This window comes from Pithys albifrons, chromosome Z, assembly GCF_047495875.1.
Source record: "Pithys albifrons albifrons isolate INPA30051 chromosome Z, PitAlb_v1, whole genome shotgun sequence".
Taxonomy (NCBI): Eukaryota; Metazoa; Chordata; class Aves; order Passeriformes; family Thamnophilidae; genus Pithys; species Pithys albifrons.
In genome coordinates this window covers 51,789,267-51,808,934 of record NC_092497.1, presented here as the reverse complement: position 1 = coordinate 51,808,934, position 19,668 = coordinate 51,789,267, and the positions used below count along the sequence as shown (strand labels likewise).

Below are 19,668 nucleotides of genomic sequence, written 5' to 3'. Positions count from 1 at the left end.
TTAGCATGGGTTTATTGGCAGGGATTGAGCTTTATGTCACAGAGCTAGAAGTATTTTCTGCAGATCAGCTTGAAAATCCCATTCCTTCCCTCTTTTCTAGACCAGCGAGGCTGAAGTCCTTACTGACTCCCACTAGTTCTGCTCTTTCTTTTCAATGTTTAGATAGCATTCATGATGGTTCCTTTACCCTCCAGGGAAAAACGAGAAGTGTGAGACAAGCCATTATTTCCCTAATAGACAGGGGAAATCCTCGGTGGTTCCTGCGCTCCCCCCTGGCTGTGTTGCTGCCACCTCTCCGTGGTTTTTTAATGTATGGCATGAGGTTTTGAGTGCGTGGCTTCGGAGGAGGATGGATCGTAACAGACCAAAGTTCCCTGGCATCTTAAGGACTAAGAAAAGAGGTAAATACTCTGCTGATTAAAGAAAGCTTACTGGACCTAGCCCAGCCCATCTGGCTGATGCCAGCACTGAAGGGGAAGGATAATTGCCTATACCATCTGTCTCCAAGAGGGCTAATTGCTGACATCAGATATCAGCAGGGGTTCTTGCATTTCTTCAACCACCTATCTGGGAGTCTCAGAGAAAGGAACAAGGGCCCCTGTTTCTGGAAGGTATGGCAGGCACAAGGCTGATTTTGGGGAAATAAGCCTCTGGGGTGTAGGGAACCACTGCCCTGAGCTCCTGACACAGGCTGTGACTTCAGCAGGTCTGAATTTAGGAATTTATGCCACGTGGGGAAGTATCATGAGGTAGTGGAAAATGTTTCCTACATATATACATGTAGCCTAAAAATATCTTCCTGTCTCCTATACTGTTCCCAAACATCCTTCAAGACAGACTCATCGTGCTTAATCACCATTTTCAAGTATTTGTCCTTGCACAGAACAAGATCTTCCATGTAAATTTACATCCAGTGACAACCAAAAAGTTTAGATGTCTCCCAAAATGTTTTAGTTCTGTTGCCATTAAAATTTCAAGGCTTACCTTACACCACGTTATGTATCAAACTTCATCCCACAAAAAAAAAAAAGTCTAAAGATGAATTCCAGAAAAATAAGTTATTTTATCCAATTTAGACAGCAGCAGGGGCAAGGATGCAATGCACCTTCTGAAGGAAGAAGTGATCTGTGGTGGTTAAACACAACTGAAAACTTGATGTCCTCACGGGCACAAGATCCTGGGGGTGCCAACCAAGCTGCAGATGGCAGGAAAATCCCCCCCAGCAGCTCTGCAGGGAGCCTTTTCCTAAGGAGGGACTGGGAGAGACCAAGTCAGTGGGAACTGGATTCACATGCAGTGGGGAAAAGGCAGGATTTCATTGTTCTAGAAAACCTTGTGAGGAGTCTGTTTGGTGGATTTGGACAGGCTGCATCCCACAGTGAGCAAGTGAATCCCACAAAACTACTCAGGCTGAATAGAATTATTGTTGGTATTACTGAGGTGACATGGACACTTGAGCACACTGCCAGGGAAGAAGTAAAGCCTTGGATCCAAACCTGTCCTGCTGCTGGGGAAGGCAAGATGGGGCAGGGCTGTGGAAGGATTACAGCTCACCTGCAACAGCCCTAATTAACAACAGGATCAGTACAGACAGGACCCAGGGGAACCACAAACACACTCCTGGGGAACTGATTCTGTTACCTAACCTACTAATAATGGCAGGAATTTAGACTGGGAAACTGGGGAAGGTCTCTGGAAGATTCTTCCTTGATTACTTCAGAGGAGGAATGCAGTGAGTTCTGCTGGTTGTCTGAGAAACAGAGTGAGGAGCCTGTTGCATGACGAGTATTTCCTCAAAGGAAAGAAATCTCAGGGCATTACCTTGAGTGTTCCACATACCAAGTTTGGGACAAGACAAAACGTTCTCTGCTCAGGTGTCTCAAGAGATTGTGAGGCTGTCACATTCCCAAAAACGCTGTGCTGGGGCCTTCAGACAGCACAGGCAAATAACGTGCAGGGAAGACAGAACTTTCCATTTTCAAAGGTAAGCTATCCATAACCAAAATCAGAGAATACCTGCTGAAAACATGGTAGGAAACCCACTCACTGCCAGCATTTTGCATCCTTCTCTCTTCAGGAGTCAGGTATTGTTAGACATTAGAAGAGAAAGTAAAATGCTGAAGAGAACCCAGGTGACTTGGGGAAGCATCTAAAAAAAGCCCTTGCTTTCCATTGTGAAAGGTTCCCAAGAAGAGTTTTATAAGATAATTGCACTAGCAGGAACAATTACGGTTCCGTACTGCGAGGGGAGCTGTTGGCACATAATACCGTGATTGTGCATTAGCTCATCCCTGGCTCCAGTAAAACCCACTTCCAGCTATAAGGAGTCATGTTTCAACACCTCCGATTCCCTGATGCTGACAAGCTAAACAACTTGTTTTGTCTCTGTGAGCTCTTCTCTGGTGATTAACTGCTTATGGTGAATACTAATTATATGAAAGTACAGTACAATAGGGACAGTGTCCTACTTCCTCTACCTGCAGCATCTCCATCCTCTTCCGTAGAGACAGTGAACTATTAATTCAGCAAAACCCAAGAAAATGACATTTTTCAGGACCCACAAATAGGTTAACCTGTCTCTTGCAGCAAAACTTCCTTCACCTTCCTGTCTGCACAGCAGGTTTACAGGCAAAACATTGCAGGTTTGTAAAAGCCTGTAATAAAGCTAGAAATAAATTTGCAGAAGGATGTGTGCAAATGAGTCCTCTTGGTGGTAAAGGCTGAGCAATGTCCCCAATTCCCCACGTCCCAGCCTGAAAATTTACCCCAAATTATCCATTCCTGAAACTGCACCTCAGACTAAAATCTTTCCACCAGGGAGTCCATGAGAATTTGTTCTCCAATTTTGAATGTGAAGTGCCTTTCAAAACGCTAACACTGCAAAATTAGAAACCATTAAACAATATAAGGCAGAGAGTGATTAAATCTACCAAACACATTCAAAGCAGCTTATGCTACTTTTTAATTAAAAAGGAAAAGATATCACTGGCAACATTCAGACATCTTCATCTAGATAAAGTCATTATTCAAAACACAAAAGATGCTGATCATAGAGTCATTTAGGTTGGAAAAGACCTCTAAAATCACTGAGTCCGAGCCTTAGCCCAGCATAGCCACGTTCAGCACTGACCCACGTCCCCAAGTGCCACATCCACATGTTTTCTGAAGGCTGGACACAGAGTTTGGGCACGAGGAGAGCACAGCCAATGCTGCAGTGTGGTCTCTGCGTCTGCTGATTAAATAAGTGACACTCAGCGTACAAGATGTACACCTCAAGGAGCAAAGATGATCTGCTTCCAGAGCCAGTTTAAATACAAAAACTCTACACCATATTGGTATCATTTTATTTTCCCTTAAGCAGCAAATTTAAACAGAAAACAGCATGCATTTTTAAAGACACATTTAGATCTCAGCCTTGTGGCTCAAATTCAGGCTCCGAAGAAACACACAAGCTCTGTGATTATGTCCACTTATTGCGTGGCCCAATTCAAACATGCAGCATTAGGTTTTTGCACTCATTTCAAGAAAAAGAACAAGAAAAATGACCAGCAGTTTTAGTCCAGCACAGGCGAGATGCCAGGAGCCAAAGTTCAGCCTCCCTTGGGCCGAGATGATATCATCCACTCTCTGTGTTGGAGTGTTATGAAATTTACTGGTGAGCAGCCTCATCTCTCACTTTCTTGTTACACATCTCTCCTCAATTTAACCCAAAATCGTTGGTTTTAACATCTACTGCATCCCACATATTTAGCACAGGATTGGTCTTACCTAAAAGGCATGCTCTGAAATACAGCACAGGCACCTGGTAGCTGCTGGAGTACAAGACATGGTACTCATAGCGAATCACTTCTTGTGCTGCACCAACTCCAGCCACTTGAGGATCATCCAAAGAGTCCTACAACAACAAACATGAGCAGGATAATACAGCAACTTTTGTATTTGCATCGAGGGAAGTTGTCACAAATTCGATAAATGCACAGAAATAATGGCAAATACCCACCCCCCCTTTCACAGCACTACTCATGTAAATTCCCAAAGGGATTTTTCAGTGCTGGTAAGAACACAACTGAAGTTCAGAATCCACACAGACATCTCACACACTTACTTCCAAACTGTGAACTGTATACTTGCACAAAATGTGTGAGCATTTCCAGAAATGAGCCTTTCCTAAGCTGTACAAAACCCTCTGGAACCCTCATGGCACAGCAGGGGAAATGGCTGGGGCTGAAAATTAAAAGAGACCAAGGACTGCAGGGTAAAATGCAGCTGTGTTTCCCTGGATGGAATGTGGGAGATGCAGCTGAGATGCCCCACAAAAGTTCCCTGTACAACAAGAAGCACCTGCTCTGGGGGATGGAATGGAGGGTGGGGTGCAAACATCACAGCCTCTCTCCACAGAAATTCCTGCAGGGAAGGGAGCAAGGGGGTGCCTGGGGGCTCATCAGGCCCTAAAGCACCTGTCAGACAGGGGAGAGGGATGAAATGTTCTGCAGCCGAGCCAACAACTGCACTGAAATACTCAGGTGCCAAGATCCAACCACCCACTGCGCGTGCCAGGGAATTCCACATCAATCAGAGGGAAAGTATTAATGACTAAAGTCCCTCCACCTAAACCTAAAGAGGCTGCAACAAAAGTAAGCTGGAACAGGGGGGAAATTGCGGAAGGCTCAACCCTGAGATTAGGTCAGTTGGTTGAAACTTACTTGTAATAATGCCAAGGTTATGGGTTCATAGAATCATAGAATGGATTGAGTTGGAAAAGGACCTCAGAGATCATCAAGTCCAACCCTGGGTCCAACTCCAGTCCCTTTACCAGATCATGGCACTCAGTGCCACGGCCAAGCTCAGCTGAAAAACCTCCAGGGATGGGGAATCCACCCCCTCTCTGGGCAGCCCATTCCAATCCCTGAGCACTCTCTCTGCAAAGAATTTTTTTCTGCTCTCCAACTTCAATTTCCCCTGGCAGAGCTTGAGCCCATCGTGCCCCCTTGTCCTATTGCTGAGTCCCTGGGAGAAGAGACCAACCCACACCTGGCCAGAACTTCCCTTCAGGGAGTTCCAGACAGTGCTGAGGTCACCTCTGAGCCTCCTCTTCTCCAGGCTAAACACCCCCAGCTCCCTCAGCCTCTCCCCACAGCACTTGTGCTCCAGTCCCTTCTCCAGCCTTGTTGCTCTTCTCTGGCCCCACTCCAGCCCCTCAATAGAGTCATTGACTGAAGAGTTGGACTTGATGATCCTTGTGGGTCCCTTTCAGCTCAGAATAGTCTATGATTCTGTGATTCCACCAATGCTCTGGAATCAGCCAAGGGTTGAACCTGTCTCCTGTGGGGTACGAGCCATATTCCATGCACACTAAATGTTGCCATTAGGATTAGAGCTTGTGCTTGCTCTGTAGAATTAGTGGATTGCTTTAAACACATTTTTGTGGTCAGACACAATCACTGACGACCCTCAAACCTGATTAGCAATTTGTCCCAGTAAAGAGTGCTGTTCCACAAGCTGCTGGAGTGAGTCCTTCACAGGTGCACCAGCTGGTAACACCTTGAGCAGACCTGCTGAGGGCTCTCCATGCTGTTGGCTCAGCCACTCCTGGGCAGGGCAGTCAAACCACCCTCCAACCCAGTGAACCTGTTTGGTGAAGGGTCCCCTTGTGGGACACCAACAGACAGGTCAGGCACAAGGGTCTGGGCTTCCCCAGGGCACTGACAGACAAATCACAGAATCACAGACTATTCGGAGCTGGAAGGGACCCCCAAGGATCATTGAGTCCAACTCTTCAGTCAATGGCCCACACAGGGGATTGAACCCATGACCTTGGCATTGTTACAGCCAAGTTTTAACCAACAGAGCTAATCTAAACCCCTGAGGTCGAGGGCATGTCCCCTCTCTGAGGTCTGGCCCCACTTTCCATGTGCCACACAGTAACTGGCACAATGAAGTTACCACAGCTGCACCTCCCCTCATCACAGTCAGTAGAGACCATTTTAGAAGTGTATCCTTAAATAATCTGGCTCTGCTTGCCAAAAGACAAATCAAATGTATCCACCGAAAACTCTCTGATCTACTTGCTTTAAAGGCTTTTTGCCAGGGGTTGTTTTAGCTAATAAAGCTTCTAAAACTGAGATTTATTTAGTTTTTTACCTGTTAACATATATTTCTGGTGTAAAGTAGTAAAGTTCATAGTAGATTTGAACTAAACCACAAGAGATGGAACTGACTGCATCAAGATATCCCCCGCTGCAGCACAGATTTCACAACATTTCAAATTAATATTCAAGCACCCAGTTGTTTGGACTTTCCTAAAAACTGCCATTACTCAACATCTCTGAAAATGGAACCATTAAATTAATAATGCCATTAAGATGAAATGTTAGAACAAACTTTCCAAGAGTGGGTGTGGACTTGTTCAGTGCTCAAACCCCCAGCTTTACATGCATGAACTAAGCAACCAGAATGCCCCACAGGTTGGGTGTGCATTTCACAACTTGGGTATTGCCAAGCAACTCTGAATATTGGCGGCTTGTGGGCTCTGTACAAGCAAAATGAAAAAAAAAAAGACTGAACAGCAAAGAACAACCAGCATCCTCTGAACACTGTGCTGGTTTAACACACAACAAACTCAAAGATATTTTGCATTTTTATCTCACATCCTCACTCAGCTCAGCCATGGATCGATCTATGAAGAAATACAAAAACTGATAAACTAGAACAGTAAGACACCCAAAATATTTTCAGGTTTGTTTTTTTTTTTTTCTGGTGTGGCTTTCCCCAAATTTAGAATATTAGAGAACCAAATGCTGCTGAGGCACATGGATAGAAGTTCACAAATGGAAAGCCCAGACCTTGGGAAGCTGCAGACCAAGGAACTGTATGTACAGTTTTGGCCATTAAACGAGGAGCTCACAGATGGTCACGGAACAGAAGTTTGCTGGGAAATTCTACATGGCTGCAGGAGTGGTTGGTTTGAGCTTATCAGGAAACAGCACCCAGAGCACTGAAAGGGAACGTTTAAAAAAGGGCTCTCTGTGCTAACCTAGTTTTAAAAACTGCATGTGAAGAGACAGTAAAGACAACACAGCAGAAGGGACAGAGATGATTTCTGTCCCCGACTTCATGGCCCAGGTGAGGTTAAGTTTGATGTGCAACAGACTGACCAGGTAAGTTCTCTCCCTCCTCACACACTGTTAGGCACAAAACACAGCTTAAAAATTTACGTATCTTCAGGAAAATATAAATTTCTCCCTCATAGTACGCTGAACTGCCTTTAAAATTGATCAGAGCTTCAGTGGGAATAGCAAAAGAAACACCAAAAAGCAGACCCAAAAAAGCAGCTGCATTTTTTTGTAGCTGAAAGGAAAAAAAAAAGGCAGCTACAGATTGGCTTTCACATGTGTAGGGGTGGGGAAGAGAAAGAGTCTACACCCAGGACCAAAAGTACATTAAAATTCACCAAACCCCCTCAGATCAGCCTCCTGGAATCAACACCATGCTGCTTCTCAGGCATTAATATTTCATCAGATATCACGGCCTTGCCCATTGCTCAGTCACCAGCTCACCCTGCCCTGAAAGATACTTCTCCTGGAAATGGCAAAAATACCTGCTCATGTATTAAATACTACTGTTCAGGGGAAAAAAGCTGTCTGAATACACTGTGTTAGTGGTTATTTGTGCCTGTCTGAGATCTGCATACAAAGGCAGACAGCTGAATCCTTCTTAGGTCACTCTAATCCCCCTTCCTCTCTGTAAACAGCAATTCACGTTTTCTTACTTAAAAAGACACGTCATTGATGTTCAATCCTGCACTTCACAGTCTCTATAAGCACAACATACAGTATTTTTGCAGGGAAAGCACAATTTGCAGCCTCAAAGTTTTGATGGTATCTCTCTGGCTGATGAGATGAACTTTGCTGATCAGAGGAACAAAATGAGTACAGTCATTTTAGGTGATCTTTGAAACATCTAAAAATCTGTGCATGGCTGAGTAGAAACAAGGAGCACCAGAGTGTTTTATATCAGCCCAAAAGATTTGGCTTCCAATATTTAACCAACTACTGATGAACCATAAATATAAAACACAGGTGTAAATTATTAAAAAAAAATCCAGACAACTTCATTTTTATATATGTCATAATAGCCTATTTAATTTTTTTTGAGTAATTGTTGTAGTCTCCCTTCCTTTTATATATTGTTGTTCTAACTCTTCTCGAGCTAGTGCTGAATTATTTTATTTACTGTATTAGACCCTACCAAAATCAATTTTGAATTTGGAAGATTTCACAGCTGCTGCAAAACACACACACACACATCACAGAACAAATCCATAATTTTGCTGAGAAATTGTAAAGACAAAACAAACACATCTGCCTTTAAAAAAACCTTATTTAAAACTAACAAAAAAGATGGTTTAACCAAATTGCAACCATTAAAAAAATTTAATTATTTTTGTTTCTGCTTTTCAAATTCCCTGGCATTCTTGCCATGCTTCACATTAAAACTGTGAATCCAGGACTGACTTACTGTTTCCTAAACAAATTGGGAAGTTGTCACCAGGAAGGATCTGCCCCTCTCTTGCTCTCAGGTGAAATCATTTAATAATAAACTACTGAGCAGATGTTTAAAAGCAATGTATGTATCAGAAAAAAGATAAGTGGGAACTACCTGATTAATTACATTAGTTCCATCACAAATGAATTACTACTGATTTTAATTGATATAAAATTGTCCTCAACCTTTAAGTATCCCCTAAACAAATTAAGTCAATTTGTTCCTTTTAAAACGCTAAATTATTTAAATCAATAGATAAGAAACGATGCCACATTGTCACTCTGAAGGCAAAATAACTTATTTGTACAATTTCTATTCCTCTTGACGAGAAAGGGAAGTTTAAAACGAGGAAGGGAAGTTAATTTGGCAGCAGGAGAGAGCTGGCAGTGGGTTTGGATGCTCCCTGGTGGCTCCTGGGGAGCTCAGGAAAGTGTGGGAGAAGGAGACCATGAAGGAAAGGCAAGGCAGGTAAGCTGGGAAAGTGACAGAATTCCTGAATGAAGAAGGGATTTGTCTCTGCTGACACCAAACACTTCCCTGTCCCCACCTCACCTGAGCCAGACTTCCCTGCTCATCCCAAAATCCCTGTGAGATGAAGCAGCAGACCCTGTTTTGGGGAAAAGCAGAGAGAGGTGGAGGAAAGAACAGCCCATTTCTGCTGGATCTCTGGTCAGTGTTGACTTTCTCCCCATTTTCATGTCCCTCAACTTCCCCCTTTGCTCCTGCTGCACTCCAGGCTCCAGGGAGGTTCTGCTGCAGGACTGGGAACTGGGGACAGGGACAAGGGACAGCTGCTGGTACTGCTGGTTTCGGTGTGAGGAGGGTGATGCCTGTGGGGGTTTTGATTTGTTCATTTTTATAGATTTAAGAAGTACTTGTAACTGTAGTAAAAATCAAATGTAGTGTGTTAACATTTCTGGCAGCTTCAGTTCAATGTTTATGTATCCCAACCCTTACCACGTATCAGTGGCTCAAGTTCTTTTAGTGTTCAGACTCTTTTCAAGGCAGAAGCTGAAGAATATCAAAAGCCTGCAGAGTGAGACATAAACACAAACCAACAGCCTTGGGTCCAAGAACACTGGAAGGGCTCCAAGAGCCCTGTGTGTGCTGAGGAAGACAAAACTGAAGAACAGAGGGTCCCACTGACCCCAGACTCAGATCCTGAGGGGGTGGAACAGGGGTGGGACCAGGGGCAGGATGGGGCTGGACTGAGAGATGTGTGACCTGGGGATTGGGTGGGCAGTGTTATAAAAACCATGGAAATCAGAGTTCAAGGGGAGTGTCCTCTTGTATTCCTGAAAGCCCTAAGTCTGATATTAAAGAATCTGCCTTTTTGTCTCATCCCACACTAACTTGGCTGGGAGTCTGTTTTATGGGGTCTCTGACAGCATCAAGGGGAAAGGAGATGCAGTCCAGATTAGGAACCAAGTTTTACACTGAATTTCAATCCAGCCTTAAAGCTGAAAACAATTGTATGGCTGCTGCTTTCCTCAGGGACAAAGAACTTCCCTGAAACTCCCAGGGAGCAGATGCCCTCCCTGTTCAACACTCTGCCCTTGGCAAACAGAGAAATCTGAACATGAAAACTGAACGGAAGGCCAGTGTTAAATTAAAAGTGTGGAGGGTGTGGTGGTTTGGTGAGATGGTATCTCTGTTTTTTATTCCTCCTCCTGGGTGTTCATTCAGACCCTGCCCCACTTTCTTGCCTGCAGGTCCAGTCTCTGCAGCTCATTTGCAGAACCTCAAGTCATCCCTCTCCCCAGCACAGACCTCAGACATCCAGATCTGATCCTGCCCTTCCCTTCCACACCAAAAATGCTGTGTGGAGTCGCAGAGGTCAGCGAGTTGGCCTTGGGAGGAGAGGGGCAAATTCAGTGCAATGATTGTCACTGTTCCCCATCCACTACAAAATATTCACACTGTGCTCAAACTTACAGGTTCTAATCAAAATTAGCCCAGTGTAGCACGGCCTGTGAAAATGCAGACAACCTCCTGAATAATTTAAGTGTAATATCAATGTTGTACAAAGGACTTCACCACCAGTTGCACCATTTTCATACGAGTTGATAAATTGCTCTTTTATGTGAAATATATGTGGGGAATCCAACAACTTCCAGGTGCTTCCCAGTGTTGCCATCATTAGTGACAGATGAGGCAACATGAGGATAACAGAAATGGTCTGAAGCACAACAAAGTTATCTTGTGGATTTATTTTCCGTGTTCAGCTACAAAATCCTCCCCACTGCCCTGTACTTTGTCCAATTCAGTCAGACAAGTGAAGAACCTGGTTAAATACTCAGTAACAGAGAAAGAAAGTGGCTCTAAAATCATCTGAAATACCATGTCCAAAGAGTCTGCTTTTGGAAGACTCAGTGTTATACCTTGAAAAGCCACCACGTCCCCAGTGGAAAAATCCAGAGGTGAGTTAAGCTAAACAGGTAATTGATCCCTGAAATCTGTCATTTCCCAAAGGGAATTCTGACTGAATTCAGCACCCTGATCATAACACTGAAAGTGTCCAGTCCCTATTAGTATGATTATTTATCAAAAAAAAAAATGCCCCACACATTTGAATGGCAAATTCTTTTGCCATTCAAGGCATTCCAAAACACCAAAACTTCCCCAAAAGGACATAGCACATAAAACTGCAGTAGCTCCTCATGCATTAACAACCATTTCTAACAGCTGGAAATTAGATTTGTCTTTTGATTGCCTCAAAACCACTATCACAAGTGGAAGCAAAGCCTTTTCAAGCAAAAGAAGCAGCGGACCGTGAAAACAGAACAGTTGTGAATTTTGTCTTCACATAAAGGTGGTGAATTGCTACAAAATCACTCTGCATTCTTCCCAGGTTGTCACATACAAAATGTGGGATCTGGTGGCTCCTCTCCTCTCCCCAGAGGAAACATTCCCTCTTTTAATGTGGAGAGAACAGGAATATTCTGAACAGGGCTGAAGCACCAGGAAACCTCTGGTGGGAACAAGAGCAGAGCTGGGGAAACAGGCAAAGAAATCAAAGGAGGGAGAGGGACACGGCCCAGCTGCTGAGGGAGGATGGACAAACCTGGACCACCTGAAATTCCCAGGAAGAAAGTCCATCTGAAGCTACAGACACACAGCTTGCAGAGGACCAGAGCAGCCTCACCTGTGAGCTGCAGGGATTCAATCACTTCCACAACCTCCCACCAATATTCTTTGCCAATGCTACTCCTCGGAATTAGGGATTCAGAGCAATTCTTCTTTCCATGGAAGTATGGTGAGGTAAGAAGCAACTGGAGATGGCAGTACCCATAATCCCTCCTTATTGCCACCTGCCTTTCACTCAGAATCACAGAGTTTAAGGCTGGCAAAGCCCTCCCAGCCCCTGGAGCCCACCCTGTGCCCGATGCCCACCTTGGCAAAGCCCTCCCAGCCCATGGAGCCCACCCTGTGTCTGATGCCCACCTTGGCAAAGCCCTCCCAGCCCCTGGAGCCCACCCTATGCCCAATGCCCACCTTGTCCCCCAGCCCAGAGCACTGAGTGCCACGGCCAGTCCTGCCTTGGGCACCTCCAGGGCTGGACACTCCAACCCTCCCTGGGCAGCCCCTGCCAGTGCCTGCCCACCCTTTCCAGGCAGAAATTCCTGCTGCTGTGCCCCTGCCCCAGCCCTGGCCCAGCCTGAGGCCGTGCCCTCTGCTCCTGTCCCTGTGCCCTGGAGCAGAGCCCGACCCCCCCCCCCCAGCTCCTCCCTCCTGGCAGGGATTGCAGAGCCAGAAGGTGCCCCTTGAGCCCCTTTTGAAGGATCTTCCCATCATTTTTTCATAATTTTGCATTTGTACAAATTGAAGTAACTTACTGCTTCGAGGTGAATTACCTGTTGCACAAGACTATTGCTGCTTTTGAACTGAGCTGCTTCCAGGACTGGTCTCTGGGCTTCATAATAGTCCAAAAAAGAAAAAAAAACCCTCATGGACCATAAGACAACAGTGGCAGTTCAACTGCATTTTAGGTCAGCTTTATTTCTCTAGAACAAGGATTATTATTTCTGCTTTGAGAAAGCAGCAACCCAGTCTCAGCCATGCTTAGTTCAATGGGGAGCCTGACAGCAAATGCCTACAAACCTCCACTTTTCAGAAGACAAACTCAAATCCTCATTAATTTCTCAGATGGGAAACTGTATGGAAACGATGCCAAGACTGACAGACAGTGTTTAACAGTAATTTGAATGGAAAGGTTACAGACAGAAATGCTCAGATCGTCACCAAATCTGGCGTTGTAAAAACAAGAGATCCCAAGTTTGGGGTTACAATCAGAAGTGGCCGCATTGGAAGTGCCCAGGACACTGAGAGGGACCAGCTGTGACACTGGGACAGTGTAAGAAATTCCTGTAAGGAATACAACAGTTGGATGTTGTCCTCTTCTAAAAGGAAATAGCTTCCAATTAAGCTAATATCTGTCAAAATGATACAACTGGCAAGTTACCTGAGATGCCAATCTAAGCTTGTCCATAGACTATATTATATAAGTCCAACAATTAGAAGCAATAATCATAAACAATGGGGCTTAATTACAACGGGTTTATTTGGATATGAGAGATCCAATTATATTAACTATATTTTAAGGTTAAAGCACATATGTTACTCCCTTATTAAGAAAACAGAAAGATGAAACTAAATTATAGTGATCTATTTCAAATTCAAAATAACCTGAATTCAAAACTTCTAGCTATCACTCAAAATAATTACAGATTTATTCAAAATTGTTGTGAAATTACTCCTAAAAATCTCAAAATAAAAAAAAAAAAAAAGAACCCTGAATGTGCTCCCACACTTACACAAATAATGGTAGCTCTTTAGAACCCGGTGATTTTTTAATTTTTGGAAATGCCTAAGTATAATAAATGTTTTAAATTGGACAGGGGCTGACCCTGCCAAGTCAGTAAGTTCAGCTATGGAAAAACTGTTTATTGCATTGATATATGATGTATTACAGATGCACTGATGCTCTTCCCTCTAATCACTGTTACAAAGGAAATGCAAAGCTCTGAGCTCAGCCTGGGGCAGGTCAAAGGCCCTTCAGGTAACTGTCAAACAAAATACTCTGTAAGAATATTCTAAGTATTAACAACTATAATGTTATTGAATATCACTGATCACAAACAGACCAAATATTGGAGAGACTCGTAGTGGCTGCAGAGAAGGCCCTGAGTTATTTCCTTTATTAATGTCATCTCAAATGAAAACTGCCATGATATTGTTAATTTCCAGGAATGTGGTACATAATGGATCTCAACGCAAACTTAACCATTTGGAATTTGCTTTACAATTCTTTAAAGCCAAGTAGAAAACCTGCATGAATTATTGACAATGTTTTTGTCTGGAATGGAACCTTCTAACAGTCTCCATCTTCATTTAAACTCTGTTTTGTTTGACCAGAAAGCCCAAATTAGGAAAACCCAAAAGTTTCCACTGCACTATGTGGTGGAAAACACCACACAAATACAATGGACATCATCACTGTGGCAGAAGGTTTAAAAACACCAAGAAATGGAGCAGTTGTACATAATTACACTGGGCCAAGCTCTTGTATGGTGTTACTACAGAAATTTACACACATGCAAATCCACATAATGGCTGAGCTGTTGGATAAGTCAATTTATCCTATTTCAGGGAGTTACTCTTTTAGCTGAATTGCTCAGTATTAGGTGGAGGACCTGAAGAGACTTTTCTGTATAAAACTGTTCAACAACCATACCTAATTTTTCTATCAAACTTTTTAAATAACCTGTCTAAAACACTTCAGGCAATTAGCAAATTGTTCCCTAAAAAATGTTGAAGCTCAGTCTCGCTGAGGAGGGGAAACAAGAGGCAGGGGAAGAGCTCATAATTGTACACACGTGCAGGGGAAGAGCCAGAAACTCGCTCTGAGTTGCGACATTTTATCTGCTCTCATTTCCCTCCCAAGCTGGAGTTAATTTATCCCTTCAATTTGACTGAGGGATCTCAGGGGCTATTCCGTATATTCCTCCCCATTCACACTCACTGAAGTCACGGCTAAGACAGTCAAGTCTGTAATTGGTTAAAGTGCTCTTGCTTTTCAAACCCAGATATTCCAAGTGTCCCGAAGGCATTTAATTCCAAAACAGGAAGCCGAAGAGGAGAGCACTCAGCAATTCTAATCATGTGCAGATCTCTTGGAAAGTATTTTCCTAAACATTTGCTGAAAGAGCCTTTTATTGCGCTGCGTGCTGCTGCCTGTGCCCCAAACAGGGTCCCACAGCAAGGTATTTACTGCTGAACCTACCTCTGGTTACGGGAGGGAATCAATCCAGAGCCCACCAAGACCACGCTCTCCTGAACGTTAAACCTCAGCCATGTGCAAAACAAAGGGGGCTGGGGAAGAAAAAGCAGCTAAAAATACAGTAATATATTTTTAACCTCCCGTTCAACATCTTTATTCACAAGGCAGGGGCTGTGAATGGTGGTGCTGCCCCAAAACCAAAGACACAAGTTAATTTATTTTTTTCTAAACTTTGCTTTATAGATTTCTGAGACTCAACTGCAATCCCTGAAGGAATCATTTCAGGGTGAGGGCCTGGTGTCTGTATGACATTCCAAACACTCCTGCTGAGCTCCCTATGCCACAGTTTCAGGTAAGGAACACCCGAGTTTGTGACTTTGCTGAGCAGAAACCAGTTCCCAAGTACCAGGGACTCTTCTGTGCTGAATTCCAGAGGACTCTGCCCAGTGTACAGGAAAAAAGGCAATTTTTTTTTTTATTTCAATGTGAGTATTTCCACAAACATTTGCACACCTGAATGTAAATCATCATGTGGGACCTGTTTTGTAGCAGAGTTCTTTCCCAGAGGACTCCACTCTGGGTTTTGTAAAATCACAGAATCATTTAGGCTGGAATAGACCTTTAAGAGCATCAAGTCCAACCATCAACCAGGATGTTTCATCCTTGACAGGTATTCACACAGGACTGACCTCCCTCAAGAAAAAGATGATGTGGTCACTTATTACAATCATCACTACCATAATTAGTGTTTTAAAACAAGAAATCAGGAGAAGAGTGTGGTGAGAGATGTGCCTGTTACCCAAACACACAACCAAAGAATCAGTAAAATATAAATTAAATCTAAAAAATAAATAAATAACTGCAGGAATCCATGTTTCTAATATTAGCCAGACTCACTTTTTTCTTAGATTTGACACTTGAATTTTTAATTCACCAAAAACACCCCTGAGTTAAGAAATAAAAATATGTTTATGTGGTTTAACAAAGTTTCAAGATGATTACAGGATAGCCACTTATGTAAAATAAATCAAATATTTCAGCTACATACAAGTTTAAATACAGAAATATCAGTGCATATGTGATATTAAGGTTATTTGACTGTTGGGTGTTGCTCAAACTCTCAAAAACAACCAACTGCAAGACCACAAATCAGGTGGGAATCTCAGACTGGAAAGATCACTGAAATTTTAATGGCTTGGACAGAAAATCTGCAAACTCTGCTTTGGAGGACCAGCCTGGAATTTCACAAGTTAAAGAATGGGAGGTTTTTACAACAGGTCTTTGTGTGAGGGACAGAGAAATGTGTCCTGCAACATCCAGGTGAGCACAGAACAGGTCATGGGTCCTGCTCTGCTGAACTGCCCAGAGAAACTTTCCATGACAAGCCTTTCTACATCTGTTTAAAGGTTCAAATACCTGAGAAATCAAGGGAAATAATGAGTTAAGGCAATAAAATTAAAATAGTGAAGGGCTGGAATTTGGAAAAGGCCTAAATTTATTTAAATTACAGATTTAAAAACTGCCTAAAATTTACGTCTGAACCACTGAAGGAAAAAAACAGTCTGGTAAAGCTACAGATTTGAGTGAACAATCACTTCACAAAGGATACCAACAGCATGGAAGAAACCCTACAGAGAAGAGAAGACAGGAATGGCAAGTAAAAGATGTAGGAGAAAGCAAGAACTGCCAGAATTCCAGCTCGATTTGCCTTACAAATGGCAAAAGGGACTAGAACCATTTCTGAAAGAAAGAACAATTAAACATACAGAGCTATGTAGAAACTGGATTAAAACTTGACATTGGTTTGTCAAAGAACAGGCAAGGCAGCAAACCTGATATCCTGCCCTGATAAGCAAATTAAATCAGTGGGCAAGGAAATGCAGGAGATTCTGGTACAGTAAAACACCTGATGCTGGGCCGGATGGGAAGGAGTTCTCTGAACTGGAAGGGACAGGGAGGATGTTCTTGGTCCCATTCCAGGACACCCCATCCCCTCAGCCAGGATTGCACTCAGGGCAGAGAGATCCAGGTGATGAGGTTCGACCAGACACTGCCACTACCATTCCCATTCCACATGAAAATCTGGTGTGTGACCTGAGAAGGAGCAAGGCCCGATTCCCAAACCCCCTCCTCAAGTTTTAGGCCTGTTTGCTCAATCTTTATCACTAAGCATGTTCTGTTCTCTTTACCAGGACTTGGTCATCACTGAGTTCGTTGTACCAGTTTGTAAACCAGAGGTGATAAATCAGGTAGTGGTAGACAGGAATAGAACAAAGTGGTAAAGATCCAAGACTGTGGATCTTTGGAGCCAAGGTTCACAACTTTGACAGGTCATGTCACTGAACAAAGAAAAGGCAGAAATCCAACTGTGATGAAGACGCTTCAAGACCGCCCTGAGGGATGAAGTCAGGAAAGCACCACCCAAATTCGAAGCCAAAAGGAAAGCTCTGCCCAAGATTTCACCCAGTCATTACTATGGAAATTAGAAGGTGTTAACTATGAACTTGAGACTATAAATGGCTCATTTTACACAAACAAGTTAGGCAAGTTTTGCCCAATATGAACTGGCTGTGCCTCCAACGTTGTCAATAATACCTTGCTGCTGTTGGAACACAAAACTGTCTCTTAGCAGTTATTTTTGTGGCGTTTTCACTTATCAGAACACTTGGCCCTTTCTTTAATCAACACAGAAGATAAATGTGAATTTAATCAACACACAGGATAAATGTGAACGCTTTTCATATGACAGAGACCTCACTCAGAATCAGGGATGTCACTTTGATGATCCTGGCAGGGACCATTTGTGGGAAATGGTTTAAAACACACAGCCCTGCTGGGCAATGCAGCAGATTGTTGCCCTGTTGCTAAAAACACAAAAAACTTTCAGAGAAGCTTCATATGTTGTCACATTTTGAGTAGGATTACACTGATCCTTGATTAACTACCTAATTTGCCTAATTAGAAAACTAAACTCTTGAAGAAAATCTGAGTTTGTAGAAGAAATTCTCTGAACACCTTCAGCTCTACTGCAGGATCCACACAACACTAAGCTAAAGAGAAGTGTTTAAAATTACTGCAGTTATAACTGTGAAAAAAAAAGAAAAATAAAGGCACTTAATAGTCAAAATAAAGGCACTAAGCAAAAGAGAAGTGTTTAAAATGACTGCAGTTATAACTATGAAAAAAAGAAAAATAAAGGCACTTAATACTCAAAGAAAATCAATTTATTTCATATTGATACCACAAAACATGTAAAATTCAATCATGCATAAATTTAACCCCAATTTCTTGTTTTCACTGTCTCCCAATTTTAAGATGGAAAAGGAATGTAGGCCAGTGGACTGACACAGGTTTTATGTTGCTCTGCTGTGAAATAAAATCTGTTCCAACTTTCAAGTATAGATTGACCATCTGTAATATAATTATCAAACAACTCCATCCTGAGGTTTTTAACTCTCACAAACAATCTTAGGAATTTTTTTAAGCTGCACCACATTTGATTATTCTACAGTTCCACCCTTAAAAAGAACCAGGCAAAACTTTCAGCAATAAGCCCAGGAGGACCAAGAAAGCAGGGAAAGGCAAGGCCCTGAACAGACCCATTTGTTGTTCAACAAGGGACTGGCTGAAAGGAAAGTAAATGTTACAAAGAAATGATGGATTAATTCAAGGTAAAGTTCTTGCCTTAGTGGTTTTATTGAGTATTTTCAGAAGGTTTTCCAATGCAGAGTGACATTACAGAGCTGGCTGCATATTCTGCATCAAGATTACTTTTACAAAGTAATCATGTTTTACTTCTCCCCCCTACAAACATGAGATACTCTGAAAGCTGAGACAGAAAAGTGAAGAGCTTGGATGGAACTTACACTGAAAATTCACAACAGAGTAAAATTTAGTTACTGTGATTCCTACTGCCAAAATGCTGAGTATTTCCAAACACTGAACACGACAATTAGCAACCTCACAGCTCACTATTTTAGCAAAAGAACTTCAAAACCAGTTCTGCTGATGAACATTAGCAACCTTCAAAACAAGGGATGGCAGTAAAGTCCACAGCTCATACTTTAGGTATCTTTGTTTTCAACCCCCAAACATTCCAAAATGAAGATCAAATAGTATCATCAGGCTGCAGTTGTTCAGGGGTAAAAAACCAAAGTGTTTAGAAAGTCCTTTCAGTAAATATTTTTAAAATCGAAGATGGTAAAACCCACACTCAGCAGTTCACCAAAGGTCAGGAAAATCTTTGGTCACAGGACAACTTTAACATTGCCAGGTCTCAGACAAACTTATCCTACACTCTGGGACCTTCAGCTTTAAAAACTGTGCTTTGAAACAATCTAACAAATAACACTTGGAAGAATAATAACTCTCTGTTCTCAATACCTAAGGTAAAAAACAAACCCACTGCCAGACAGTTCTGTGAGCAATCAGACAACGTGCCCCTTCCACAGCAAGGATTAAATTGCTTTTTCAGCAACCTTGAGGAACAAAATGCAGTAACACTTGAAGGTGGCAACACTAAAAAATGTGAATTTCTTCACATGGAGCAAGAATTTTGCTGGACATAACCAAGGAAAACAGTCCAACTGTGTCTGTCAAATTAATATTTCCATGCTGGTAAATAACTTCCAGTGTTCACTCAGGTAGCAGAACTTGATGCCAGAGAAGCAGATGCAAGATTTGTTTGTGTCTTTAACTTGAAAACACCATTTCTGGGAGGATAAACACTTTCACAAATTAGTCTTGTATTCAAATAAGCATTAATCTCAGAAGTAGGTGCTGAAAGCAGACTTAAAACACACCCCAATATATTCTTTTCTTGTGTTTGCCTCTGTAGAACAAAA

At 42.7% G+C, this 19,668-nt stretch overlaps 1 protein-coding gene across 1 annotated transcript in view; it reads right to left on the bottom strand.

The window, feature by feature from the left end:
• ATG10 (autophagy related 10) overlaps window positions 1-19,668 on the bottom strand; it is a 76,467-nt gene that overhangs the window by 19,583 nt on the left and 37,216 nt on the right. Inside the window, exon 4 of the mRNA XM_071581034.1 lies at window positions 3,769-3,895. Coding sequence (XP_071437135.1) covers window positions 3,769-3,895 — 127 coding nt within the window. The remainder of the gene's footprint in view (window positions 1-3,768; window positions 3,896-19,668) is intronic.